Source organism: Delphinapterus leucas, chromosome 2 (assembly GCF_059928025.1).
Source record: "Delphinapterus leucas isolate spDelLeu-1000000601 "Yukka" chromosome 2, BTC_Dleu_Yukka2, whole genome shotgun sequence".
Classification (NCBI taxonomy): domain Eukaryota; kingdom Metazoa; phylum Chordata; class Mammalia; order Artiodactyla; family Monodontidae; genus Delphinapterus; species Delphinapterus leucas.
In genome coordinates this window covers 41,347,554-41,366,561 of record NC_143130.1, presented here as the reverse complement: position 1 = coordinate 41,366,561, position 19,008 = coordinate 41,347,554, and the positions used below count along the sequence as shown (strand labels likewise).

The 19,008-nt window shown below is 55.0% G+C and overlaps 2 protein-coding genes and 1 non-coding gene across 6 annotated transcripts in view; 2 read left to right on the top strand and 1 right to left on the bottom strand.

Annotated features, from left to right (window-relative positions):
* The window catches only part of FANCI (FA complementation group I), a 79,375-nt gene extending 76,955 nt beyond the window's left edge, over positions 1–2,420 (top strand). For all 4 annotated transcript variants that reach the window (XM_022564061.3, XM_089906813.1, XM_022564062.3 and 1 more), the window contains one exon: positions 772–2,420. In XM_022564061.3, the coding sequence (XP_022419769.1) occupies positions 772–834 (63 nt within the window). In that variant the 3' untranslated portion in view covers positions 835–2,420. The remainder of the gene's footprint in view (positions 1–771) is intronic.
* POLG (DNA polymerase gamma, catalytic subunit) lies at positions 684–18,502 on the bottom strand. The gene is made up of 23 exons (XM_022564065.3): positions 18,327–18,502; positions 16,772–17,548; positions 13,687–13,882; positions 12,603–12,767; positions 12,364–12,510; positions 12,135–12,214; positions 11,135–11,317; positions 10,876–11,030; positions 10,582–10,708; positions 9,400–9,636; positions 8,336–8,456; positions 8,042–8,128; positions 7,624–7,731; positions 6,946–7,106; positions 6,169–6,222; positions 5,961–6,078; positions 5,390–5,525; positions 5,048–5,294; positions 3,538–3,660; positions 3,239–3,407; positions 2,903–3,111; positions 1,771–1,931; positions 684–1,195 (listed from the first exon to the last, which is right to left on the bottom strand). The coding sequence occupies exons 2-23, from the start codon at positions 17,386–17,388 to the stop codon at positions 1,137–1,139; spliced, it is 3,660 nt and encodes a 1,219-aa protein (XP_022419773.1). The 5' UTR covers positions 17,389–17,548; positions 18,327–18,502; the 3' UTR covers positions 684–1,136.
* Positions 18,503–18,725: 223 nt separating this feature from the next.
* TRNAR-UCG (transfer RNA arginine (anticodon UCG)) lies at positions 18,726–18,798 on the top strand. Its single transcript has one exon. It is a non-coding gene; the product is annotated as a tRNA-Arg (tRNA).
* The last annotated feature ends 210 nt before the right edge of the window (positions 18,799–19,008 follow it).

Below are 19,008 nucleotides of genomic sequence, written 5' to 3'. Positions count from 1 at the left end.
TACATTTTGGGTAGACATTTCCAGAAAGGGGGTGATGAAAACAAGACCCCTTTCTGTGGGTCTTCCCCTGTGATCTTTTGAACCATTGGAAAATCACGAGCCTAAGCATTCTGGCTCAGAAAGCAGTTTACTTCCTCTTTTATCATGCCCTCATTCGAAGGAGGGCCACTCTGTGATCAGCTCAGGTTGTCATGCCAGTTTCTTATCCTCCTTTTGCCCTCTGATAAGACTAAAAGGGAGAGGAACAAACCAGTTACATACAGCAGCACACCGTGAGCCCTATAGCATCTCTGAAGCAGAACTCAATGTTTCCTTACCTCTAGTGCCTAAAATTTCTTATCACCTCAGGTTTGTCTAACATAAACTGGGAGTTTACATAAAACACCCTGGATTTCTAGCGTCTCAAAAATTTTTAACTTACATTCTTCAGTTTATCACACTCCAAGCCATAATGCACCTGGCCCCATCCACTCCCTTTGCCTACTAGGCATTTGAGTTCAGGGGAGTTATGTAGCATCTTGATGCCCCTTCTCTGTCATCTTGTCCCACGCATGTCCCCAGGTATAACAAAAGCCCAAAAAAAAGAAGTTAGCACCACCTTACTCTACTGTAGAACTCTTCCCTTCTCCAACATAATTACCTCCCAGGAGTGGGAAAGGGGAGAAAGCATGACTAACACAGGCTTTGATGAGAAGATAAAGGATCTTTGTTTTTATTTCCACTGCCTCCGAGCAGGCTTATCACATTTAGAGCGTTACTTCTCTCCCCTAGGGCACTGCATCAGAGCATGAGGGACAGAACAAAGAACCAGCCAAGAAGAAAAGGAAAAAATAAATGAAACGCCTGAGTTAATGTGAACTTTGGGGCTTCTGCTTTCTTTTCACCCAGCAAGCAACAATGCCCCCTTGTCCTACAGCCTGCACCAGTGTTGGCATCTTGGTTCTGAACTAATTGCACCATCAGTTAGAGGCAGTCATTCTTGGCAGGTCCTGCTACTGAAAAATGGCTGGCCTTAGGCAAGCCCTTTTGCAAAAAAGCACAGCTGAAAGCCTGAGTTTAGGAGCCTGCACTGCCCCGATGAAGCTCCACGGGAGCAAATACAGAGCCTCCAGACAGAGCTATGGTCCAGGCTGGCTTCATTTTTCCAGGGAGCCTTTGGTGAGTTCAATTATCTGGTAAATATCCAGTGCTTCACCTGAAAAATAGTGCAAATTGGTTAGGATGCTTCCTCAAGAATTGTTAACTCACAGGTCAGAAGTGAGAAAAGGAACTTAATTAATGTTAAGGTCAAAAAGTACGGAAGGGTTCAGAGTAATTGCCAGGAATGGTAATGTTACATTTGGGGGGGATCTGTTTTCTTTTTTGTATAAAATAAGTTTATCTTAGATACATAGAAAATAAGCTTTTTGATTTACTTGTTTGGCACTCAAAGCACAGTTTTTTCACTTAAGAATGTACTTTGACTTTATACAGTAAATCTTCAAACATTTCCGTTGTGGTTGAAGAGGGAAGGGAACAGATGGAAGAAACCAGAGTTTCAAACATTCCTTCATTTACTGTGAACAGCTTTCTGGAAACACATGCCTTTGTGATTTGAGCATCATGCTCACTTTGGAGCCAGGGCACATTATAAACTGAAACAGCCCAGAACACAGCACAAGAAGTAGACTTCTTATCCTCTGGTGCCCCAAGCTTCGTGTTGTCCAAGACCACTTTCTATGCCTAACGTCCTACGAGTGAGTAACGAGGAACAAAGGTGTTTGTGCTCACCCTCGGGAATCCCGTATCTCCTTTCCATCCCAGTTGGGTTGGAAGGGGTTTTACAATCCATTGTCACTTCCTTCCTGAGGCACTGGTCGATATCGACTGTACTGAAAAAGGCGACTGACTGGGGCAAGTCATTCAGACCCAGCTTGTAGGCAAACATGCACCTGAAAGAGACCCGACCTCCTCTCACAGTCATGTCCCTGCTGTGAATCCAGGAGAGATGACCTGGTATCCGTAAGGCAGAGCCTCCCCCCAGCCAGCTCTGTTCACTTAGCAAAGAAAGCTGAAGGGCCAGCACTGCCCGCTATCCAGCAGCCGAACACCTCCCGCTGAGACACGTGCAATTATGGACTCAAAACACACCTTTTTTTTTCCAGTTTGGTACACTTTATTGATGTCAAAATTTCAATTATTGGGCCAGAATTTGAATATATGAGGATTTTCATTAGCTCTGTTAAACATAACCCCCCCCCCCAGGAGATGATTAAGAGGGCAGCGGAGACAGTGTTGAGTATTGTAAAACATCCATTATTTACCCATTAATCAGGATAGATCATGGTTCCCAAACTGGTTCTGGGGCAGATCAACATGAAACTGTAACATCATTAATGTAACCATATAAACTAGGAATTTTACTACAAAAAAAAACACAACTCAATATATAAAAAAATATGTTTTTAAAATCACATTTGAGTTTCCCCATTAACAATGTTTTCTGTCAGTATTCAGAATAACAAACTTCTGGCACTTAAGAATTAACATTTACGAATGGAAGAAAATATCTCAGTTTTCTACGGGTTGAGAAAAGCCTCTGTCATTTTGATTTTCAAAACAGAAAGGTGTGTTCTGAGGGGAGCACAATTTGAGAACTACTCTTGGAACAACTGCCCTGGCTTCTACCTTCTCACCACCTCAGTGATCTAGTCTTGGTATATGACACTTTCAATCCCCCAAAAAATTTTTTCTAAAGGTTGAGGCCAGTCTTTTTTAAGACTGCTACAAGTTTTAAAAATCAGAGAGAAAAGTGGGAACATTTATTTCTGGGGGGGATGAAAATTCAGATCATGCTCAGCCTGGTCCAAGCCCCACATATCTGGTATATAGTCATGCCAGAGAGGCCACGGGCCTTGCCTACCTGGTCAAGAGGTTGGTGATCTGCAGGGCAAGGGCAGCGCGGTAGCGGTCCTCCTCCCGCACCAGGTAGCGAACCTCATCGTGGATGCTGATGCAGAAGCGCCCATCAATGGCAAACTCCTCAAACAGCCACTTCATGGCCACAAGCATGAGGTGTAAGTAGTCCACAGCGGAGCTCTGCACCACCCAATTCACACGGCTGGTCATAAACTGGGGAGGGAAGGTAGGCACAGGCGAGAAGGGTTAAACCACATACCAGTTCACTAGAGTAGGAGGTAGTACAGGAACCCTGCCCTCCCTGCGACCCTCTCCCCATGTTCCAAGGGTAGTAGGATACCTCCCCCTGGACAGCAGAGGGCTCCAGGGCTCGGGTGATGCGGCAGCCCAGCACCGGGGTACGTGGTGTGTCAGACATCGCAATGCTCTCCAGCTTATTGAACATTTCTGACTCTGTGCCCCCCATCCAGGCTCGTTCAGCAACCACCTCCCACTTCTTCCATTGTGATCTGGGGGGCAAGGAACAAAGAGAGGGCAAGCTTTGTCTTTTAGCATCTTAGAGCTAAAAATAAAGCATCCCAGCTTTCCCCAGGCCAGCCCAGACCCGCCCTCCATCCTTAACACACAGACAGTTCTCACTTCCTAGAAGCTTCTCTCTGGATCTTGCGTAGATCCTGCAGGGAAACCCAGCCATCCTCGGTCCTGTCCACAGGGAGGTCCAACTCCCTCAGCAGCCACTCGCCCTCATCTGACAGCCGATACCTTGGGGGGGGGGGCGGGTGCAGTGTCACAACTGTCATTCCCACGGGAACGCCTCTTCTATGCCAAACCCTGGGCTAGGAGCGTTCAATCCCCTCTCCACTTCCACAACCACCCTGGGGTCGTGCCTTTCCCCTACAAGCTCCACTTCAGAGGGGGAAAAGGCTCAGAGATACTAAGTGACTGTGGGATCACACAGCCAGGAAGAGGTAGAGCCTAGACAGGAACCCAGGATTCTGGGGACTACATGAGGGTAGCCCAATAAAGGACATACTCCAACAGGAGAACCACTACTGTTATTATTGTCCTAATGCCCTAGACACTGCACTGCCCCATGACCAGCAGGTGGCATGTAGTAGTCCAGAAGGCAGCAAGAGCTATCACCCCACATTGCGGGGGGGGGGGGGTGCGCGTAGGGGGGAATAGAACAGGCTACTCCCTGAAAGGGAGAGGACAGAAGACAGAACCTACAGCCAGGCCCGACTGACCCTTCTCAGTCCCCACTGCCCCAGACTCCCAGCTTCAGTGCAACTTCAGACATCACCAGGCTCGTCTCCAGATGGCTCCAGAGCCACGCCACTCACCTGTTCAAAGGTGCACCAGGGTTTCCCCACCACCCCTCAGTCCAGACTCTGTGAGGCCAGCAAATGTTTCCACAACTAAGGCCCAACCTCTTCTGTCGTCACTGCCTTGCCTCCGCCAGCACACACCGCCCACGGTGCATGCCACCCCCAACCCCATGTCCTCCTCTCACCTCCCTGGACAATACTCGGCTCCCCTTTTCTGCCTTTATGCAGTTACTACTGAACTGTTATCACTTAACTTTTAGTCTTTCCATGAGGAGGTCAGCTAATTAAACGTGGACACCGTGTATTATACCCACACAAGTTGTAAAGGCACCTCTCCTCCCTCACACTCGATTCAGGAACCCTCCTAGGAGGCTGCTGAGGCCCTGAGCAAACAATAGGTACTATGGGCGGAAGCAAACTGAAGCCTGGGAAGGCTTTCTCCTCTGTCAAAATCAGTTTAAAGTCTCTGGTTTTCCATAGGCCCTCCTGTCAGCTGTCCTACTAAACCGCCTGCTGCACTTGCTCTCACTCCCTGTAGGCAGGTGAGTTTGCAACCCCCCGTTACTGTTCACTCTGCATGACCAGAGCTCTGACAGCATAACAAAAGCACAGCTTTAACTCTATGAGGAAAACTGAGCATTAAGCAAGCAGATGTCACAACCCAAGGACAAACCACCCTAGAACTAGGTCACAGCGGTCTGGAGGAAGAGGGGCCAGGTGAGGACTCACGTAATGGGAAGAGGTAGAAAAGAATGGGGCGGTAAAGGTAGTAAAGCAAGCCTGAGGCCCTGGGGTAACGTGGACGGGAGAGGCACCCTCACCTGCGGAGGCCCTTGGTGACCGCATACATCTGTCGGGCCTTCTCAGCTGCCTCCTGCCGCGTGAGCCGGTGGTTGAACTGCATTAGCAGGCGCTCAGCGAAAGGCTGCCCGGCCCCGTAGATGCGGCCATAGTTGAAGACCTTGGCGTGCTCACGGCTGATGCCCACTGTGGCAGCTGTCTTACTGTGTAGATCGGTGCCCCTGCTCTTCCTGCCCTGCAGTGTCATCCACCCAAAGGCTGTGCAGCCTGGGGGGCGAGGCAGGAGTGAGAAAACAGGCTTCAGAAATAATCCTCCTGGCGAGGCATCAGGCTGCCACCGCTTTGCTCCGGCCCCTGCTCACCATGCATGCCGGCAAAGTGGGCATCTCCAAGCACAGCTGCAATCCACAGCTCCTGTGAGTCCACATCAGCACCCACGAGGATGTAGCCGGGTGGGGCCTGCACCATGGCCTTCAACTCACTGCCTACTCGGTCAGGCTGCAGGAAGAGTGAGGTCAGCCCCGACCTAGATACCCCAGTACACTCCTCCCACCCATCCCTGGAGCCTGACTAGACTGAGAATGCTGGAGCCCTTCCTGAGGGGATGGTTTTAAGGAATGCCAGCCAGCAGTGCCCCAAACTCCACAGTTCCAGGTAAAGAATCCCTGCTCCGTGCCTGGCTCTATACCCAGCCCCATCTAGACTCCACAATAGCTGTGCCTAGCATGCCTTGTCAATGTCTGGCCAGGAGCAGGTGCCCAGAACATATTTGCTGAAAAGCTGGATGAGTTGTGAAGCTAGATTTGAACTTGAGTCCTGCCTGACCCAGATCTTAGGTTCCTTTTCATGCTCCTCAGCAAAGTCCCTCTGCAACCCCAGCTTCTAGACACACAGGAGAGAAAGGGCAGGACCAGAGGTGCAGAGGACACATACCCGGGCGTTGCTGGCAGTGAGCCATGTGGGCTCTACAGCCCGTCGAGTGATGGTGCCAGCGGTCACAACCTGGGGCAGGATGGCCCCATAGCGGCCTTCCTCATCATAGTGTGGGTGCCTGGGGGGAGGACATGAGGCTCAGCAGCTTGCTTGGGTCCTAGGACCCGCCCCCGTTTTCCCGTTCCCACAACCACTTGCCAGGACATACCTGGTCACAGCACGGGGCAGAGCTGACCTGGGCAGCCACACCACCATCTGGGAGCTATGGGGACAGACGGGTTGCTCAGCACAGCCATAGGGAGCACACACTCCATCCCCCATCACAACACGGCCCTCATTTGCCCAGCTTTGGGGGTTGCTGTGCCCCCTCCTTGCCCAGCCTCAACCCTTCTCCCACTGACTTGACTCAGGGTGGGCCTAGCATCTACCGTCTAGGAGCATAAGCCACCGGGAACTAGCCAGGCATCTGAGGTAGCTTCGGCCCCCGTCCTGGAGTATCCATGAGGCACCCAGCACCAGCCCTGCCACCACTGCCTTTTCCAGGCTCAGGGCAGACTTTACCAACCCATCACAGCACCCTTCTCACAAGAGTGTGCCGCTGGCAGCCACAAACCCCTCAGAACTAGCCTTCGACCCATTTGCCATTCCCAGCCTACAGGACCCACTCCCAGCCCCCAACAGAGCTTACAGGCTACTAGCCCTCCATGGAAGGGGCCACAGAGCTGGGAGGGGCCGCCAAGGTCCTACAGTACCCCTCTTTTTACATAACAGGGAAACTGCAGCTGGAGAGGGAACGAGCCTTGCCCACGGTCCCATGGCACCAGGACCACAAGCAGCCAGGCCTCTAGACCAGGCTGTCCCTCCACTGCAGCACAGGCTGTCAGGGGCCCCTGGGTGGAAGGCAGGGGAAGGGATCCCAAGACTGCAGTAACCCGGCCAGAGGCACGGACAGACAGCATGTCTCTGCCCTCCCACAGTGACCCACCTGATACGTTTATGGGCATTCCTCCAAAAAGAAATCATTTTGTTGATTTCCAAGGCACGGGGCCCACTGGCACCTCCTGGGCCAGCCTGCAGGGTGCCGTCCTCCATCTTGGGCAGGAAGTCTTTGGCAAAGGGGCTGCCCACATTGCAGCTGTTACCATCCTGAAGAGAGCAAAGGAAGCAGGGGCTGGAGGCACATAGCAGACCCCTAGCTGGGGAACTGATGCCCTGTGTGCCTGGGCTCTGCCCATCACTGAGCCCACAACCTCAAGCAGAGCGGTCTGGGGGGCGCGCGCGCACACGCGCGCGCACACACACCCACCCCTAGCTCCGCACACGCGCACGCACACACACACACACACACACACACACACACACACACACACACACACACCTAGCTCCCCTCACAGTAACAGCCATCAGTCAACAGATCCTATCATGTACCAGATGTGGCACAGACACCTGACATGCCCTGTGTGTCATTTAATTCCACCACCATGCCCCTCACCACCCAATTTTCAGAAGAAAGACAAAGCCTCAGAGAGATAACAACATCTGTCTGAGATCATACTCTGCGCCACTACTACCAGCATTCCTGCAAAAAGGGAGTCTCCCTGTTTGAGTCACTCCGGAGGCCTACTGTGCGCCCTGAGCACAGCGAGGACACCAGGACACATACCTTGTGAGGCAGCTTGAAGAACCAGCAGCCGGGGATATCCACATCATTGTAGGGTCCGTTGCCATGGTGATAAGCTGGCTGGCTGGCTTTTGGGCCACCAGCAGCAGTCTGTGGGGGCCACACACCTAGATCAGGCCCTGCTCCAGCACCTGCATTCAGCGAGGGCCATGGGGTAGGGGGTGGGAAAAGGGCCTGAAATGGCAAGCAGGTAAGCTGGGAAATGACAGGATGGCTATGAGGTCTCAGGCTTCCTCCTTGGCCTCCAACAAGTATGGGGCCACCCAAAGGCAGGGCAGCCATCTCCCAGCTCCCCAAGATCCTGGGAATTCTCTGGGGGGAAAGAGCTACTTGGGCACAAGAGGAGGGCCCTGCCACCCAACACCCACCCAGACAACCCCTGAGCAGGTGCCCAGCTCACCAGAGCTGGGGGTTGACCTGGAACTGCCACTCGCAAGTTCTCCATCCTGGCCTCGGCCTCCACTTCTAAGCAGCCCATTTCTTCCACCTGGATGGGCCCAGGTACCAAGGAAGTGAAGCAGAGGGCTGGCTTGCCCCAAATCCACCACCCCTCCCTGCGACACACAGACAGCCCAGGACAGCCTGAGGTGGACAACTGAGCGCATCCAGCACCCCGCCCCCACCCAAAAGGCCACCCCTTCCTTGAGGGAACAGAGCCCCCTCCCCAGAGCTCAGGCTCAGAGCCCGCCCTCACCGTCTGCCACATGGTGCTGCTGTCGGTGAGCAGGAACTCCTCAGCCAGGTCTGCCTCCTGCGGCTCCAGCTGCTGCTTCCCCTGTTCAAGACAGTGCTTCCTGTACAGGGACTCGATGGCTCTGCGCAGAGAACAGCAGCAGCAGCCTCTGGTTACCGGGTGCCCCCTCCGGGCCAGGCAGCTCGCTGGGGGCCTTCCGCGATTCCCTCCGTTTAGCCTCAGAATCAGCTCTGGGGCGGAAGTGGACAGCACTTCCCCTGGTTCATAGACAGGGAGTGACAAATTGAAAATGACAGCACAATGGTGGCAGGCTGGGTTTCGAGGCCTGGGCTGACTCAAATCTAAGCGCTTCTCCCCAGAGCTGCCACCTCCCCGGGAAAAGGTCTGGGAGCCCAGCAGTGGGAAGTCAGGGCTGGGCCCTGCCCCAGGCTGGCTCCTGCCCGCTCATCCATCCTTCAGGTGCAAAGGGGCAGACTGATCCCTGCCCCTCTGTCCTAAGGCCCCACGGGTGGTTCAGGCTGCCCCGCAGAGCCAGGACTCTCAATTCTGGGCCACTTCAAGTGCTATGGCTTCTCCCCAACACCTGCCTGTCAAAAGCTCAAGGGTTTGTGAGCTCAGACAAGAAACTGACTTCCCTAGGCCTTTGTTTTGCCAACTCTAAAATGAAGATAACCACGGGACTGCCTGGGAAACAAACAAGGGAAGCACTGTAAAACGTTTATTAACACAGAATATAATCAGTGCTCAATAAATTACACTCAAAAAAGGGGGACAAAGCTCATCCCCCGTCACTTCCAACAGCCCTCCCTCTGCACACTCCTGTGAGGGCAGCTGGGCTGCCGGGCCCAGGAGCAGGGCCTCAGTCCCACCCGCTCCAAGCACCACACCCTCAGCCCCACAGGGCTCTGAGGTCCAGACAGAAAAGGCAGCCACCAAACAAAGAACTAGAACCCAGACTCTCAGACCCGAGCTCTTTCCACTAGCCTGAGGTGGGTTTGGTCTCTCTAGCCAAGGGGAAGGGGTGCCTAGCCTCCAGCCCCTTCCTCCCTGAGCCAGAGCCTTACGTGTAGGGGCAGGCCACCCCAGCCGACGTTAGGCCGCTGCCTGGTGGCACCTTAGCCAGGTTGTCCCGCCGCCCGGGCACCAGGTATCCCCAGCCATGCCGCTCCGAGTAGTGCAGAGGGAAGCCGTCCCAGGTCAGCGCCATGAGTTTAGGTGTGACCCGCATCTGGAGACTGAGGAGACTGGGGCCTGGGGTCCACGCAGGGTCATCTAGCCGGGGACAGAGCTTCCGATACCACCTATGCCCCGCCAGAAGAGAGCAGTGTCATGGTAGTCGGGGGAGAACAGTGTGTGACGGCAAGGGCCCCACCCGCTCTCCAAGACCCCAAGGCTTTCTGGTGACCTCGGCCTACAGTCACCATCCCTTCCCTCTGGGATACAGCCAGGACCCCCACGGAGTCCCCTAGAATAATTCGAATATCCCAGAAGGAAAGATCCTATGTCAGCCCCCCTGTACTACTCAGAAGTCAGGACCCACATGCATAACCTAGGGCTGGACTCCTTCCCCAGCTCCATTTCATGCAGGGAGCAAGTAGATCTGCCCTCCCACCACTGCTCTAGAGGCACACCAGAGCCTTCAGAGCTCCATCCCTCACGTGCTGTTCACCGGAGCCAACACAAGGGTGAGGCAAGTGAGGCACTCAGGGCACAAAATTTAAGGCGGCCTCATCTCAGGCAAATGTAAAGTTGGCACTCTGCTGTTCACCCTGGCTGCCCCTATTTTCTCATCTCTGCCACTCTATGGGGTGTGAATGAAGGGTCACCTCCTCAAGGAAGCCTTCCTTGATTTCCCCAAGCAGAGTCAGGCACTGCCTCAACACTGATGACTCTTCTGTCTCATCATGGATATAAACTCCAGCTGCGCTGGCTGGTCTGCACAACTGGCTCCTCCCAGGGAGAAGCTACTAGAAAGAAGGAGTTATGTTCCTATTTGTACTCTCAGAGGGTACTGTGAGGCCCAGCACACAGCAGGTGCTTAGTGCACTTGTACCGCTTAAGTCCAGTGACCCAGGAGTCAGAGCAAACTAGTGAGCAGGACTGGAAGACGGCAGGAACAGACGGCAGCAGGTTAGTAAGGGCCCATATGCACATCACCCCCTGTGCTGGGGCCCAGAACAGAGGTGTCCCAGGGTGGAAGGAGGGGTAAGGATGGCCGCTGGACATGTTAGGGAGACAGGGCTTACCCTGGGTGCCCAGGAAGGTGCTGGGGCCGCTTGGGCAGGAGCTCTGTGGTCCCCCTGAGCTGCTCCAAGCAGGCGCGGGCCATGACATCTCGCTGAAACTCCTCCTCCTCACTGGGGGGGCCAGGGTCTGCACAGGGTCGGGGAGGACAATCAGGACCAGAGGAGGGTCTCTCACAAAGGCCTGCCCAGCCTACTCATGTCCAGAAGGCCGGAGCAACCCCTTCCAAGGGACCCCCCGGTCCCAGGACCTTCCCAGGGTCCATCCCTGCCCCACCTCCCACCCATGTTCCCCACCTTCCTGATCCTTGGGATCCCCAGGAGCCTTGGGCCCCTCGACAGGCAACTTGCTGGCTGCGGCCGGCTCCTTCGTCTTCACCTTCTTTGCCTTCTTCTGCTTAAATTCCTGCAGGTCCCACTCTAGGTCCCAGAGCCAGGGATCTTCTTTGTACCTGCACAGCCAGTCCACCAGGGCAGGGCTAAGGCCAAGCCGAAGGCCAGCCCTCCCACCTGCCCATCCCCTGCAGGGGGATCCAGCCGCCCAGGGCCTGGCTACCTCTCTCCTGAGAGCAGCTGGCAGGCATCGTTGGCCAGGTCCATCAGTGACTTCTTCATCTCCCACTGGAGCTCCTCGTAGGTGCTCTGTGCCTCCGCCAGGTAACGCTCCCAGTTCTGGTTGACGGGCAGGTAGGAGACACCCATCTCCAACATGCCAGCCAGAGTCACCGGGTGGGGACACCTTGAGGACAAACACCAGGGCTGCCATAAACGACCACAGGAGGCAAGGCTTTGGCCCAATCCCTGGGCCAGCCTGGCAATCCTCAACCCAACCACCCACGTCAGAGAGACGGGTTGAAACCCCAGTTCTACCGTCTCCCAGCCATGAGACCCTGGCTAAGTCACTTCATCTCTCTGAGCCTAAGTTCCTTCATCTATAAAATGGGAATAATATCATCCCATCCTCAGGGGTAATGGGGGGAATGACAGATCACAAAAATGAAAATGGCTGCCATTTGCTGAGTAATGACTAAGCGCCAAGCACTGTGCTACAACCCCCCACACACAAAAGATCATACAAGAACCTCACAACTGTAGTCAAGTATATTTGTGTATGTTTCACAGATAAGAACATCGAGGCTCAGGGAAACCAAGTAACTTGCCCAAGGTCAAATGAGTTGGATAGGATAATTAAGATTAGAACCAGGTCTGGCTGACGCTTATGACTCTGACCACATCATAAAACTGACTCACTAGCAAACATAACCAAGATGGATGTGAAGTCCTTGGCTCAGGATCTGGGTTCAGAGACGGTGCTTAGCAAACCAGGGCCACGCACATGAAACAAGCACAGCCTCAGCGCCCCCCTCCAGGGCCTCTGTAGAAACCCCAGAGTCCAAGGCCCAGGTGGCCACCACTGGACAGAGTGGCTCCATGCTCTCAGCCCAGAAAGGCTAAGGCCCCCAGCCTGAGAAAGGCCCAGCACCACCTGGTTACGGTGGGCCCGGGTACCAGGAACCCACTGACCCCCATGGGTTCCCAGAGGGGCTCTCCCTCACCTCTCCAAGAAGAGCGGTAGCTGCTGCTGGAAAACCTCATAGGTGGCCCACACGTCCTGGGCACAGTACTGCATCAGGTCCTGGCACAGGCGACAGGAAGGCGCTGGGTGGGCAGCCATCCCACTACCACCACCAGGCCTCTCAGGGTCAGGTCTGGCAGCTACACTCCCCAGGGTCACTAGGGGTCTGCCACAGCCCATGTCCCCAGAGCCCCTCTCCACCACCATACCTGGAAGTTCTCACGGATGTCCTTCATGCTACCCTTGACAAACAGCTCGCGGGGCTCCTTCTCTAAGCGAGGCCCCCCCACGTAGAGGCTGTGCACGTCTGCCAGATTATTGACACTGCTGATGTCCAGCCAGTCCCAGGATGAGATCTGGAGGCCAGAGCAAGGGACACGGCAGATCAGCTCAGTCTCAAGCCAGACAGGCCGGCCGGGGATGGGGGCCCCCCACAGTGTGCTCTCACCGCTGGGCCGTTGGCTTTGCTCTGGGATTTCTGGCCTCGCTGTGTGGGGTGCCGGGCCTTGCGCTTGCCCTGCTTGGCTGCCATCCACAGACTGCGCTGGAAGCTGCTTAGGCCTGAGATGGCCATGTGCATGCTCATGGTGTCCAGGAAGCGCATGTGGGAGCCCTGAGGAGGAGGCTGCAGCTGAGGGGCCAGCCTACCCCTGCTTCGGCACTTTAGCCCACCAGCCCCACCTCAGCCTCCCCTCCCAGCCCACAGCCTCCCAGCGCTAAAGAGTGTCTTCATGCTTGCTCACGCTTGTCCCTCCACCTGTGAGGGGCCTGCCTTCTCAAACCCTAGCCACGCTTGAAAGCTCAGGCCTGGTTGAATCCCAACACACAGGCCTTCCCAGCATCCAGCAACAGCTCCAGGGGCACCTTGGGAACAGAGTGGCCAAAACGAGGCCTTCCAAGCTATCAGGCTCGGCCCCCAGCACTGCCGCTCAGAAGCTCTGTGGCCCTGGGCAAGTCAACAAGGCTGTCTGAGCCTCAGCACACTCAGCTAGAGGCTAAGGCTACTCTCACCTGCCCTGCCTTTCTCCTAGGGCACTTTTCACAGAATTAAGAATTGCCACAACTATGGTTCTGAGCGTTTGATGTGTGCACTGTTCAAACCCTCTCAACAATCCTATGAGGTAGCTTCCGCCATCTCCCTCTCTTTACAAATAAGGAAACTGAGGCTCAGTTTCCTTAGTTGTAAAAGGGATGTTAAGAGGCTCGAGCTGCTCACCAGTGGCCAAGGCAGGATGGCAGCCCAGGCCGTGGGGCCCACAGCCTCCAAAGACCCACGCTAAGCTCTAAAATGCCGCACAGAGATAAGGGCCATTAGTACCCTGTGACAACTCAGGTCCTGTGCCAGGCAGACCCTAGGGACAGAACAGCTGGGTACAGGGATCACGGGCAGGGCTGGTCAACAGGAGGCCCTGTAGCTTCTACAAAGGCGATGGAGGCACTGGCCAGGAAAAGCAATGCCTTCCCTAGCCACTGAGAGCAGGGCTCTTAGCCCATCCGGTGCCAGAGCCTGCATTTGGCCCCATGAACCATACCTGGATCAGGTACTGCTCCCTGATATGGGCCCGGTCGAAGCACACGTTGTGCCCCACCACTAACTGCTCCTGCCAGTCTCGCTGGGTGGGGCCGCCGGCACTGGCAGGGACCTCCAGGGGAATGAGGTCAGCCGGCGACAGCTGGCTGGTCCAAGAGTAACGCTCTTCCACCAGCCGCCGGCTGCACCAGGAATACCTGAGGGAGGTGAGAGGCAGGCAGGTTCAGCACGAAGGCATTCAAGTTCTATCCCACAATCCCCACTGCACACCTACCACCACATGCCAGGCCCTACGCTAGCAGCTGGGGGTACAAGGGAGACCACGGGGTGCTCCTAGAGCTAGAGGTCGGGCGGGGTGCTGCCCAGGTATGTGTTGGGAGTGCGGAGGAGTTACAAAAGCCTCTTTACTTTTCAACCTCCACAGAGAGAAAGGGAGCTAAGTGCCACAGTCCCGGGGGTCCCAGATGGGCATTCAGCCCGGGCCATCAAGGTGTTTGTTACGCCCAGGGCTCACCAAGTCTGCGCTTGGCTCTGAGGTGTCTTAATGACCGTTATCTATCCCTCACGTTGATAAGCACAAAATGGCTAATGTTCAAAGTGCTAGTAAAGAAGAGAGACAATTATAATAAAACCCAAAGCGGAATTTTTTTTTAATTCAAAGTGGCAAAAAAAAAAAAAAAAAGACAAATGCTGCACACGTGTACAGGATGAATCATCTGACGGCTGGAAAGATTCTGAAGGACAAAGAGCAAATCACGCACCTTGTAGAAGGTGCTCTGTCTCTGAACAACCACCCTCAGTGAGAGACCAGGGAAAGTGCCAGAATGGAGGAAATGTATGCACATGTGCTAGGAAATATGTGCTAGGGTTGGGGTGGGAGGGGCAGGGGATGAGTGCTGCCTGTTGGGGGCCGGACACTGATTCAGGAAAAGGCTGGAGTTTGCTCAAGATCCACAAGACTAAGTGCGGGGAAATGGCTGCTGAGCAAAAGCCTTTTGTGAACCACAGATTACACCAAAGGGTCAAGGCCACTCAGCATCAAAGTGAGTGACGAGGCCACATGTGTGGCCACCACAGCTGCAAACAAGCTGCCCGTTTCCCTTATGGCGGGGAGGAGGGGTTATCTGCCGCAACAGATACAACAAACATAAAACTAGTTTCTTTGGGGGAAGGGGTTACCAGCAAAAAGAGGTTCCTAGTGTTAAACCTGGTAAAATCTAACTCACGCTCCAAATGATGGGAAAACGCTCAGGGACTCAAGTTGAAACCTCCTCCCCTTTCGATTCAACATGTCAAAGCCCTCAAACAAACACAACACAGAAGAAAAGGCTGAAGGATGTCAAATATTTGAGGCTGTGGTGATGACTGGGACTTTAGTTGCAATAAAAAGCCAGACTGTTGTCAAGATCCGGGTCTGCAGCTGTACATGAGAACCATCTTGTTAAATTTATTTGTGATAAAAAAAGAAGAACGCCAAAATGCAAACACCTCTGGCAAATTTAAGATGAGTCAGGACCAATGCCGTTAACACTACACTTTTCCTGTGAATCTTAGATCGGTGTTGACAGCCTGTGTAATGTCCCTCTGGTCTGATGACCAAATCCCTTACCAGCAGCCTTCGGGAAGCTGCCCTCTGGGCCATCCAAGGCTTTTCCCTCCCACTGGAAACTGCGGGCTGCTCAGGAACCTGATGTTACGCAGCCACGCGGCAGGGATGTGCCCAGGTTAAAAGTGGACTGCTGTCAGGGTCCCATCTGGCACCTCCCACCCCCCGCCATAGTCAGGCTCCCAGAAGGAAGGCCCCAGCATGAGCCCAGTCCTCAGCAATGACTTCTGCCGCCAGGCAAACTGCACAGTGCCCCCAGTACCACCAGCAAGAATGGAATGAGAATGAGAGGAGGATGGGAAGGACAAGGAGAGAAAGAGATGAAAAATTAGGAGAGGAAGAAGGAGGAAAAGAAAAGGGGGACTTCAGGGAAATTGGCCAAGAATGACCAAAAGATCAAAAAACAAGTCCTTCTTATCACTGGTTTCCTAATTTCCTTTCAGCCACCACAGTCTACTTTACTTTCTCAAATGATGGACAGCATTCCCTCTATTTTGACCATCAAGTTACACAGTAAGCACTGAGATTCTCATCTTAACTGGAACTACATCAATGAGGAATCATCTAGTTTTGCTCTTTTCAGCCGTTAATGCCTACCTTATCTATTTAGCCATGCTTTCACCATTTTCAACTGCATATTTAACATTTCGCAGCTTTCTTTACAAAGATGTAGCTTCCAATAGGAATAAAGAAACTGCCAACTTTTTTGCTGGCCATGCCTGAAAGCATTAAGGTTGTAAATAGTATTTTAATCCTGGAATGAAGAATAAAAAAGGGGAGAAAAGTACTGCCATCATTGTTTGAAAAAGAAACTTGGGTAGCACTTAGAAAGTTATTTAAAAAGAAAAGAGAGATTGAATATACCTTTTGGGGACAAAAATGCCTGCAAGCCTGCTTGGAAGGCTCGGGGAAGGAAGCAGTTTCTCAGCTGGGGGTGGTCACGGGTGGGGGGGGCGGTTTCCCGAGGGGAGTGGGTATTTGGAAACACTGAAATGGGTCGGGGCTGCGAGGATTTGGTCTGGCATTTAAGGGAGCAGCTGGGGATGCTGAGTGTCCTATACTGCCTGGGCCATTCCCGCAAAAGGTAGGTTTCTCCTGCCCAAAATTACCAATAACATCCCCAAATGGAAACACTGTTCAAATGTCTTGGACTAACTTCTCAGGAAGCTACTAGGGCAAGTGGGAAGGCACCAAATCAAGGTGATCTCAAGTGGTCTCCCAGTCAGTCTCAAGTTCAACACACGTGATTCTCTGCACAGCCCGTATTACCACGTGACATTTGCTTGGGTGTTGTTTACTACCCACACCTTCCTACCAGAAAGTAAGGTCTGTAAATGCTGGGGTCAAGGCTTGTTTTAGTTCACCACTGAGTCCACAGTCCCTGGAAATCCACCCACCAAACACATAGTGGGAGCTCACCAAACCATTAAGCTGGGCCCCCCACATGTGCTCAAGTCCCCTGACCCCTGTCCGTACTCACCAGGCCGAGGGGGATATGGCCACCGCCAATGTGGGGCAAGTTCCCTCTGCCAAGCAGACCTCCACGTCGAACACCAGGGCCCGCTCCTCGGGGATGGCCACGGGTTCGGCCTCCCCCGCGGGGCCGTACCGGGTCCAGCCCTCCGCCCAGGCCCAGCTCGGGGGCCGGGGGGCCAGCTGGGCCTGCAATAACAAGTTGGCCGCCTCCAGGTAGGGCAGGCTCTGCTTCTGGGCCAGGAGGCGGAAGTGCTGGTCCAGGCTGCCCCCGTAGAGGGGCGGCAGGCGCAGCTCCACGTCGGGCAAGGGCGCGGCCGGCTGCCCCCAGAGCCCGTGCTTCTGCAGGTGCTCGACGCTGCGGCGCACCGCGGCCTCGCCGGGCATCTCCCCGCCGTGCCCGAAGATTTGCTCGTGAAGCCCTCTCGAGAGCATCTGGATGTGCAATGGGTTGTGCCGCAGCTGCCCGCCCTCCGAGGACGGCACTGGCCGCGGCGGCGGCTGCGGCTGCCCGTCGCTGGGGACGGGGCCGGAGGCGGAGCTGGAGACCCAACGCCCCGGAGCTGGAACCGGCCCTGGCCCGACGGTGGCGCCGGCCACCTTCCTCCAGAGCAGGCGGCTCATGGTTGGTGCAGGGAGCCCCCCGCTGGGAGTCAGCACACCTGGCTTTGGGCTCCAGCTTGGCAGCTTCTACTGGCTGAGAGACGTGGAGAGAGACACGTCCTGTCTCTGTTTTCCTGTCAGTGAAATGGTTCTGACCATGCCTGCCTTCCACCCACAAATCCTAAAGGAGACAGATGATATGCAGTGTTACTAACGACACACGTAACATGTGTGATATTAACAGCCATCATTCCTTAAGCATCTTCTGCGGCCCAGGCAGTGTGCCAGGCGCCTTTAGGTACATTTTCTCAGTGAATCATCACACAACCTTGGGAAATAGCAACACCCCTCCTGAGGAAAACTGAGGTTCACGTAAGTTCATCAGGGAAGGTGAGAGACGTGGTTAAGAGGGCAAACTCTGAATAGGAGGACGCGGGTTTGAATGCCGGCTCTGGCTCTTACGAGACGTGTGACCTTGGGCAAGCTCCTTAGGCCCCAATTTCCTACTCTGTAAAATGGGGTTACGGATTCTACCTGTCATACAGGGCTGCTGTTTGGGTGACACAGGGCGAACACGCCGCGCGGCCCGGCCCTCGGCAAGTCCTCGGCAAATGGTGGCTGCCTTTATCACAACCGCCGCAGCCCGAGGGCCTAGCGCCTTTAGGAGACAGCGCCCGGATTCGAACCCGCCAGGTGGGCCGCCGTCCCGCGGGGCCCCGACCCACGCCTGAGCCCGGGCCCAGCAGGCCGAGGGCGCCCTGCAGGGGGCGTCGGCAGCGGCCCCCGCGCTCCCGGCCGCCCGCCCGCCCGCCCGCTAGCCTGAGCCCGGCGGCCGCGCCGCGGTGCGCCCTGGGACCAGCCTCCGCCCAGCTCAGGGCCTCGCTCCCTGACTGGAGAGGGAGGGGCCGCGCCGCCGCTCAGGGACCCGGCCTCCCCTCAACTGCGAACCCGCCGGAAACCTCAGTCCGCCCGGTGCTTCGTGGTCTGCGGCTCCCGACCCCAGGCCGGCGACGCGGCGTCTCCCTCCGCGCGGCCTATGCAGCCTCGGAGTGGCGTGTGGCCTGCACCGAAGCAGTCCGCCTAGCTGGCAGCCGCAACTTCCCGTCTGCGCCCCGCTCACTCCCGCCGCTACCCGAGAGGCAAGAGGGAGACTCCCAGCGCGACCAATAGGAGAGCCAAAAGTGGACCGGTCCGCCCGCGGGGTGGGGAGGAAGGACTTCCGGGTGGGCCTTCCCTGAAGAACTCTGGGAACCAAGGTCCAACCTCCCCTGCTCAAGAAGCAGATGGATTCGTCCTGGGCAAGCCGGTGGGCGGTAATAATACTTTTTAGATTGTCTAAAGAGGGTGAACCATCGAGCGGCCGCGTGGCCTAATGGATAAGGCGTCTGACTTCGGATCAGAAGATTGCAGGTTCGAGTCCTGCCGCGGTCGTAAGGGGCTGTTTATACTTTTTGCCTTGTTCCTTCTTGGGAATTAAATACCGGAGCTGTACGAAACGCTGTCGCCGATTACCACCTCACGTGGAAGTCTAGGAACGCCAAGATCTGCCGAAATAACTACCCCCACACTCCACACCCAGTATGTCCCACTGAAATTGCTCCCTTACTTGCCCTGGGGGCGGGAGTAGTGGTATTTTTCTAA

Coding starts and splice junctions, on each gene's coding strand:
- POLG (XM_022564065.3), bottom strand. CDS start 17,388: ATGAGCCGCCTGCTCTGGAGGAAGGTGGCCGGCGCCACCGTCGGGCCA. Junction 12,768..13,686: donor GGGAGCAGTACCTGATCCAG/GTATGGTTCATG, acceptor CCTCCTCCTCAG/GGCTCCCACATGCGCTTCCT. Junction 12,511..12,602: donor GCAAAGCCAACGGCCCAGCG/GTGAGAGCACAC, acceptor TCTGGCCTCCAG/ATCTCATCCTGGGACTGGCT.